Below are 9636 nucleotides of genomic sequence, written 5' to 3'. Positions count from 1 at the left end.
GTTACGGGAAAGAGACAACTACCTAGGCCCACTGCCATCTTGCTTTCCAGGCCAGCATGCTGACTCGCTCTTGCTGGCCATAAGCAGTGGTTGCCAGAGCGGGTCGGGTATACTAACTGTGCGTAGAATAGGCCACACCCTCATTTTTAACCGACGAATGAGAGCGTTCGGGGGCTTATGGCCCCAGAACGATAGCTCTTTTTGGCGCCCTCTGCGATAACAGGTCCTTCGATCCTATCGATAAACGCACCATCGATGCCACATCCAGCTCGATGTCCCCCCAAAACTTCAACTATACTCCACAGCTGGTCGCTTTGGCAACCTGCGCTTTCCACACACAGTTATTGCCGAAAGTCCACTCCCCGAAAATTGCCATTAGATTCTTTTTCAGCGGAGATGCCACGTGTCAGCCAACAGCTTCACCTGTTGTCGTTTATTAGTTTCTGTTTCCGAGGGGAAGTCCCTCCGACATTCGCCGGAATTTTGATAATATTTTGCATGCTGCACAAACGTTGAATTAGCCAGACAACGGAATGCCTGGCTAAATGAGAACTTGTCATGGCAACCACGCGATTCAAAGGATCTCCACCCATTCGGTGTCGTCGCTCTTGCCTCTCTACCATCCATCCCTTCGATGACTACAATATAGCGTTGCCCCTTCTTCGGCCCACACATTTAAAGTTGACTCGAGGGCGTTAATTAAAAACTCAAAGTAAAAATTAAAACCACCAGAAGAATGCACAGACACACAGCATGTGTACTCTGTGGACATTTTGTTGTGGTCATTTTATGACGTTCGTGGCATTTATTCATTTGGAATTCATAAATATATAGTTTTAAGGAATAACAAAATAAATATAAAACTAAAAACTTATACATACATTTTTATATTTATTTTAGCAAAATAAGTTAGGGTTCCAATTTAAGTTTTAATGAAACTTTTTTAAGCTTAACGATAATCTTCTACGGCATTTTGCATTATTATTCAAAGTAAATTGGGAAAATGTTAATCTTTTTCCTTATTTATGTTTCTTATACCGTTGAATGGTAGAAAGTGAGTAACAGAGGAACATGATTTTTAAAACTATCTTTAAATGATTTGCAGAAATAGAGCACTGCCACTAGTATAACGTTTGCTTCGATTGTTATGAAAAATATTTTTAAAAATTTAAGAGCTAGGAAATGCAAATAAATAAACTTTGCCCGTTAGCTTAGGTATTTACAAATCGTTAACCAAATCAAAGGGTTAAGCCATAAACCTTCAACCGGAATTTTCCGGTTAGTGGAGTATAAAGTAAACAAGCCGAATAAATCGTGATAACATCTCAATTCGGTGTTGGATTCACTTATTAGAGCTTCTGCATCATTTTTCATTTATTTTTTTTCCCCCAAAAAGCAAATATAAAAAGTTGGAGTGTGTTAATTAATCAAAGGCGTTTTCAGCATACAAAACTGACATCTGAGGCAAAAAGAAAATAAATTCATAGAAAACAAAATATATTTTTTACGTAGAGTAGTTGAATTTCATCATATTAGCCATGGGCTAATCAGCCAAGGAGTCTCAATTAGACCGAATTTTGAATGCTCGGCATGAGCAGGCCGTAAATCACTTTGGCCAAATCCTAGAAGCGAGTAGTGACTGTGACTAGGACAGCGACGAAATCCTTGAGATGCCTGGACCGGCATACCAAGAAGCCTGGCAAAAAACGCAGCTCAAATGCAAAGGATTTCTCCAACATGCACAACGCTTCTTTGACTTTGTTTGCCAATCGCTTAAGCCCCGCAGAAGGAAGGGGCGTTTGGGTAAGAGGGCTATGTGTGGAGGGCCAACAAGTACGTGCAGTCAAACAGATTTCCAGTTAGCAGCTCACAACAATTCGCTTTTAAGCCAGCGCATAAATCAACCTCAAAAGATATCCCCGAAATTTGCGGGCAGGGGGTAAAAGTTATTTTTTCGGGCCGCGGCTTTTATTGAAAGGATAATCGATTGCAGAAAACGCTGGCAGCGCATTAAAGGATTCGACTTTGGGCAACTTTAAAAACTTAACCCAAGGCGAAGTCGACGAACGGAGCGATGTGAAATGCGGCTCTTTGCGGTCAATTTAATTGAATGATGAATTGCGTCGGACACTTGGGAGGTTGGGTTTTGTTGCCGCAGAAATTTCTTCAGTTGTCACGAGTACTTGTGTCGAAGGACGAGATGGGGCCCTTGGAGCTTTGGAAGGAGAAACAAAGGGCAACGACAAAGACGAATACGCATAATCAGTCAAAATTTATGACAAGCTCGAACCCGAAAGTCAGCTTAAGCATTTAATTGGCCCAGGTCCAGTTGGAAATCTCCCAGGACAGGCCTAATTAGCATGGGCATACATATACAGGATGGAGTCCATTTTTTGTAGCCCTTTCTCCTATCTCTCTTCTCCTATGTGTGGCTATGTGTGTGTGTGTCCGGAGCCCAAAGAGATTTTTACTGTTTCTCGACTCTGACTGATGGCTCCGCTGGAGAACCCGGTGGTAATTTGTCTAGGCCAAAAAGGTTTCTGGCCTCCTTGACTGACAAAAAGCGAGTGCCGTTCAAAGTTTGCTCCTCCGAAACATCCTTTTGTCACCGCCTTTCACTTGATTCCCGCTGCAAGGAGGCGCATAAAAGATAGATAAATACGAAAAAAAAACTCTGAGCAGCGTAAAACCGAAAATGTTGAGCTTAGTGCAGTTTCGTGTAACGCATTATTCTTGCTTAACATTTGTCGGTTTTGGGGTTTTCCTTTGTTTTTTGTTTGGCATTCTAAGGTTTAAGTTGTATAGAAAGTTGGCATATTGTTTACAACTAAGTCCGCTTTAAACTATAAAATTAAATTGCATTTCAAATTAAATTATCATTAAATACTTTTGAATGTGAATGTAGAAGAAATGTACAAATAATTTTTATCCAAAGGCTCTAAAAATACGAATTTGAAATGGCCCATCTTTATACCATTTATTATATTATATTACTTGGTGTTATGGTATAAAAATTGAAAAGTACGAGCGCTTGTCATTATTTTAATTGATAATCCTGCGGTTCTTAATTGCATTAGCAAAGTTATGAACCAGTTAGTTGGTTTTAAGTACATTGGTAAGCTTTTGAGTGGTTTGCCCTTCAAATGTCAATTTTACATATTTACAGGTTTTTTTACACGCAGTGCAGCGCTATTTGACGTCACAGCGCCATCTATGAAAGTTGGTAAGAACTATAAAGCCGTTTACGAAGCGGAATAATTCCAAACGAATGGTTGCGGTAACAATACTCTCCTTATGTAGCAAAATACAGGATATAGATTATTGAACAAAATTTGTTCTATTCTTCCTAGCCTTACGCTAATAAATTGATCAAAACAAGGCGTAGAGCGGCAGAAAAGACATTTTTGTGCAGCTAATGACAAAAACTAACCACCCTATCAATTTCAGGTTGATATTGAAATATCCATTTTTGGGCCAATTTTTTTTGATAAGGGGTACCATCATCAAAATTTGTGAAAAATGGAAAAAATTTAAGTTTCCCAGATTCGAATCAAACTTGATTGAGAATCATGTCAATCAAATTACGAACCCTACGAGGTATTACATTCCATATTTGGACCATTTTTAGCTGTGCTATGGCAAAAAAAACTGATTCAAAATCAAGTATACGTCTTTTGACAGCAGAGATTTCGGTTTTGTTGCCGTTTCTTAGCTCTACTTTTGTCGAAACAAGACGCACGGCTAAAACAATGACTTTTTTATGGAGCAAACAACCAAAACTTGTAACCCTTTTACCTACTTTTAACAGTATTGTTCTGATTTTGTTGGGGAGAGTGCTGATTTAATGACTAATAAGTCAAAAAACCTATTCTTGACAGAAATTTGCTTTATTTTTTGCGGCTTTTTAGCTCTAGCTCGGTCAAAAAAAAACTTACAGCCATAAGAACGACTGTTTTGGGCAGCTTACGATCCGAAATTGCAAGAAATGTCCTTGTCCGATCGATTTCGAAACCTTAATTTTTTGGCAAATTTTCGCATTTTTGATAAGGGGTACCATCATCAAAATTTGTGAAAAAATTGAAAAAAATGAAGTTTCCCAGACTCGAATCAAACTTGATTGAGAATCATGTCAATCAAATTACGAACTCTACGAGGTATTACATTCCATATTTGAACCACTTTTGACTGTGCTATGGGTAAAAACCTGTTTTTTTGGGCCCAAAATCAAGTATACCTTTTTTAAGAGCAGAGAGTCCGATTTTGTTGCAGTTTCTAAGATCTAACTTTGGGCAAACAAGACGCACGGCTAAAACGGCGACTGTTTTACACAGCTGACTACCGAAACTTAGGACCCATTTAATTACTTTTAACATTATTGTTTTAGTTTTTTGGTCCGAGTGCTGATTCCATGGGCGTACAATCAGAATAACTATTTTATACAGAAATTTGCATTATTATTTCTGGTTTTGTAGCTATAACTTGGCCAAAACCACGCGCAAAACTAAAAGAACGACTGTTTTGTGCACCGAATGACCCAAACTTACAAGTTATGTCCTTATCCGATCGATTTCAGAAACTACATTTTTTGGCCATTTTCGCATTTTTGATAAGGGGTACCATCATAAAAATTTGAAAAAATGGCCAAAAATTAAAGTTTCTCTGATTTGAATGCAAATCAATTGGAAATCAAAGCAATCAAAATACGAGTCCTACGAGGTATTACATTCCATATTTGGACCATTTTTAGCTGTGCTATGGCCAAAAAACTGATTAAGTATACGCCTTTTGACAACAGAGAGCCGTGATATGTTACAGTTTCTAAGCTGTAACTATCTCAAATATGTTCTCATTCAAAATATCCTAAAACTATTCAGAAAATCAATTCAAACGGTACAGGTCCCAATAACATCAATTACACGTACCAAGAGCCGAACCATTAAATAGACCATTCGATAGCGATCAAAATTAGCTGACGATCGATAGCAATCTCCCGATCTGCTTCCATAATGCAACCCCCGACCGCTTTCCATCCCTCTGGTTCCTGAAGGCGTTCTTCGGTTCCTGCAAATGCCAATGATACTATTATTTAATGGATCGGTCTGGCAGGAACCGCTTGTTCCTCCTCGGGAAGGCAACAAAGGCGGAAGGGAAGTGCACGCTTTTGAAAGAAGTGTCTTTCAGGCTGAAACAAGGACACTATTCAGCCGGGCAAGTAGCAAACATTGTCAACAAGCAAAGCAAAACACGTCAACGCCCCTAAGCTGCTAATGAGGGCAACTGTGGCTGGAGGCTGTGAAAACAACGCAGGAGTAGTGAAAGGACGCATGCTGCGATAAGGATCAGGATCACATTCGCAGGCAGCTGAGGAGCAGGGAGAGAGAGAGAGAGAGAGAGTGAGACAGAAGAAATACAGTGGCAACATGGCCGCAAAACGATCTTGAAGAATGTTTTTGCGGTTTCAGAAGAGAAGACACTCTTACAGGCGCTGTTCACTTAACAATTACACACTACGAAGGATAATCCTGACCCTATATGGAAACTATTCCAGAGCTGGCTGTAATACAAAAGCCTAAGCGGATTGGCCAAACAAAGTTGAGTGCCCTCAATACCTCGTCCTGATCCCTCGCCTGTGCCGTGTTTGATGTCCTGCGGCGCATATTAACATTATCAGCTGTGTGCAAAAGAGATGGCTGCTGAGCTGACGAGAAAATCCCACTAGACAATGTTATCGGAGCCCAGTAATTGTCTCGTCCTTGTCCGGGCATCCGAATAATGTGTGAAAATTTACACCGAATTTACACCGAAGGCTCCCGCTGCGCTCGCTCGACTGCCAAGGACATTCTTCTTCAGTTTGTCCTCGCAGTAATCGGCAAATGTGGTTAAGTGATTTAAGAGGATATTATCGAGCCGAGCAGCAGACAAATCAATCGAATTCAAAATGAGACCAATTCCGTTTGCATTATCCTGCAGGGAGTCGCGTTTTCCCTTGGCTCCGCTTTCGCGTCGCTTTAACAAAGTTTCCCCGAGCGGAAAAGGAAATTTCCTTTGCATGTTTGTTAGCGACACAGTTGCAGATGCAGTCGTTGCAGTTTTTATCTGTGTTCTGCTGCCAAGTAAAGTGCAAGGACGAATCTATGGTTGGTCAATAATAAATAATGCTTTAATTTAAGGTCTTTTGTCTTCACCAAAAGATTGGAAAACTCATATTAACTTTTAATTTATGTTTAATTTAGGATTAAGCTGAAGTTTGAAAAAACGTTTATTAAAAATTAGTATAATCACAGCCTAGCAGGGATTTGCAAAAGTCGTTCAATCACCAATTCTGACCACTTAAATGGAGTCCTAATAGCTGTTATAAAAACCTTGTAACCAAAACAAACATTGTGTAACGTGTCAAGCAACCCCTGGAAGTGAGTCTGCAGCCTCAATTAACCCTAAGCGACCATAAAAATCGAGTAATTCGGTCACAAATGAAAACAACTGCCTCGAGGCTTGGTAACTCAAAAATGGTTATGATTGTTATTACGTTATTTTCGTATTTTGTTATTTTGGCACCCTCTGGCAGGACTCGCCTAACGATGTTAGTGTTTCCGTTTATGCCACATGCTTACCCGTCAATTTGCGTGCAGCTCGCATGCCCCGGGACATGTTCATGTCCATGTATACCACGGATACTGGGAATACCACCCGGACACTCGACAGATGATGAGAGAATGAGGAGGAGGTCCTGGAGCGGCCAGGGCACGGACAATTTGTAACATTTGGCAGACGTCAACGCCCTGCACAAGTGCAGGAAAATGAAATCAAATCAAAGCCAAACGAATTGATCAGAAAAATGTCATAATTGAATCGCAGTGGGAACCCACCCCTTAGACCCCAGAACAGAACTGTGGGCGTGGCTGGCTTTTGCTAACTTTATGCTAATCAGAGATGGCCGAGAAGTCTCAAATTTCATAAGCCAAATGTCAATCAGGGGCTTACACTATGGAAAATTATGTTTTTCGAGCACATTTTGTATATGACGTGCCAAGTATGAGAGTGTTGAATTTTTAACTAAAATCACCGCTTAAGTCCTCTTTCCCTGTGTAGTTGTCCTGCCGCGGTACAAAAGGTGTTGTAGTGCTGGAAATAATTTCCGTTTGGCTCCTAGTGCTCATTTCGCCTATTTTGTACATACAAAACTAATTAATTTCCCAAAATGCAACATAGAAGGGTTGAGGGAGGGGCCGGATGGAGGGGCCGGCTGGAGGGGGCGTCCTTCCACGCAGCAGCGGCACAGGATATTTGTGCAAGCAATTTCCGCCGCAGAAGAGAGTTTTGTGCGTAATTAATTTATGCAAAGTACAAATGCAAACAAATTGCAAATGTTTTCGCACAAAATTGCTGCGCGCCCAATTTGTTTTCCAAAATAATTAACTTTTCAGCGGGTTTAATTAGAAATTTTCTCAATTTTCCGAGCTGAACCAGGAAGGCCAGTACCTGGCTGTCATCCAATAGAGTTAATATTTTTCTCTAAGTTAGCTTGAGAGGACTTTGTTTTGCAATTGTTGAGATGAGCGGATGCCAAAGCAGTGGTCTGTCGAATCTCTTTTGGTGCTATCTGGATGACCTATCCTGCCGACTGCAGGACAGCAATCTTCTCAAGCTGATCCTGGCATTCATTGTGGCCTTACTGGTCTTGTTTCACGTTTATACGGCATTTGCCTTGGCTAATAGTTGTGACGAAAGACTAGGGGATGCGGAAGAAAGATCAGATGACGGAGACGGTGCTGGAGAAGATTATATGGGAGGCTCCTCTAGTGATTTGACCTGCAGGATTCGCGTTTCCCCTGAATCCTACAACTACGGATGGGACAGGGGTCCTCATACCTGGGATACTCCTTGCAACAATCAGAGTCCCATCAATATAGAGCGGAATTCTTTGAGAAATCAACTACTTCGATACCCCCTTGATATGGTCCCACTACAATGATATGCCTCTGGGAATTCGTCTGGAGAACAACGGCCACACACTGATCCTACGAGCTGCATTTCCTGGACGAACACCCTCCATCGATGGTGGGGATCTTCTTGGTCGCTTTGACTTCCGGGAGATCTCTTTTCGCTGGAGCTGGACCAGCTCATCCGGCTCGGAGCATACATTTGACCATATGCACAGTCCTCTGGAGATGCAGTGCCTCCACACAGATGCCGATGGTGATGGCTGCTCCTCCAGCCAGGGCATCCTCATGATTTCCTACATGTTTGATTTCTCCAATGACAATCCGTTCCTAAATGTCCTGATTCAGCATCTTGTGGCTGTTCAGGAGGCGGGTCAGGTGGTGGAAGTCCCACCTTTCCCACTGAGTTACCTGATGCCGGCCTTCTACGACAAGTTCTACAGCTACAAAGGATCTCTGACCGAACCTCCGTGCCACCGGGGAGCGGAGTGGTTTCTGCACCCAGCACCCTTGGGCATTAGTGAACGCCAGCTGAACGAGTTCAGGCAGTTGAGAGACAGACGGGGAGCCAGGATCGCCTCCAATGCCCGACCCGTTCAGCCGCTCGATGATCGAACGGTTTACCTTAATCGCTACCAAAGTTAGTAATTAATGGAGGAAGTACTTATTGTTGATCATTATTGTTATATTTTTGATTATATTTTTAAGCTTAAATAAGATTTTCTGTTTCTGATGATTAAATTAGTACTAGAAAAGGCATAACGGAGTCGGGAGAGATATTCAAAACTTTTTTCTAGACCAAAGCTCATAACTACAGACAATATTGCCAGTAAGCAACATCAACTAACTCGATAACAATTATCGCAATAGTAAGTGCATTTGTTCAGATAGCAAACACTCGATGAAATCGCATTATCAATCCCAGTGCAGAGTACATTCACCCTTTGAGTGGGCAAACCAGGACTACGTTTGCTGCCAAGCTCAGTCTAATTGGTCCTGGTTTCCGCTCTATTTCTGATTCGGTGTCCTGGCCAGTCTTCCGCACAATTTGCTTTGCAATGCCGTTTGCTGGGCAAATAGTTTGCTTATATAGTAATTCACTAATTAGTCGTTCAAAGAGCATTAGCATTAGCATTAGCAGTTGCAGGGTTCCAAAGTCCTGAGGTCCTGAGCCTGTTCCGCAGCCTGAGCGCACAATCGCCGCAGGATACGTCGATGTGAGTGTGTGCGTGTGAGTCTGCGTCTGTAATTTCGTTAGTGCAGCGGAAACTGTTGCGGACATGTTTGCCCTCGGATTGGGATTGGTATTGAGATTGGCAACGGTACTGGGGAATGGAAATGGGAATGGGACTTGCATGGGATTGGGTTTTCGGGCCTCCTGCGGCGACGCACCCTCATCTCCTGTTCATGTCCCTGTGTTCCCCTCTCCAACTGCCCAACTGTCCAACCTCTCTCCACCACTGCCTTCATTACAGCTGCTGCTTGGCAATCAGAGTCCCAGTTTCCAGGCTTATAATTATCAGTTGGCGCCTAACCATAGATGGACATTTTCGACCATGCCGTCGCTTGGGCCATGTTGTTGGCCTGTAATTAGTTTTTATTCCCGAAATGGGGCCCCGGATGTCTCTGGCCGGATCCAATTCGATTTGATGCCTCCAACGTCGACTTGTTTAATCAATGGCAGGCCAAGTGAATT

General features: G+C 42.1%; 1 protein-coding gene across 1 annotated transcript; it reads left to right on the top strand.

The window, feature by feature from the left end:
• The first annotated feature begins 7516 nt into the window (after positions 1 to 7516).
• On the top strand, positions 7517 to 8585 carry LOC108108865 (carbonic anhydrase 2). The gene is given in 2 exon segments (XM_017217082.2): positions 7517 to 7924; positions 7926 to 8585. Coding segments are annotated over 2 exon segments (1032 nt in total). The 5' UTR covers positions 7517 to 7552.
• The last annotated feature ends 1051 nt before the right edge of the window (positions 8586 to 9636 follow it).

This window comes from Drosophila eugracilis, unplaced genomic scaffold (genome assembly GCF_018153835.1).
Source record: "Drosophila eugracilis isolate 14026-0451.02 unplaced genomic scaffold, ASM1815383v1 contig_1765, whole genome shotgun sequence".
In the NCBI taxonomy this organism is placed as follows: domain Eukaryota; kingdom Metazoa; phylum Arthropoda; class Insecta; order Diptera; family Drosophilidae; genus Drosophila; species Drosophila eugracilis.
The sequence above is the reverse complement of the archived record's forward strand: the minus strand, read 5'-3'. Positions and strand labels throughout refer to the sequence as shown.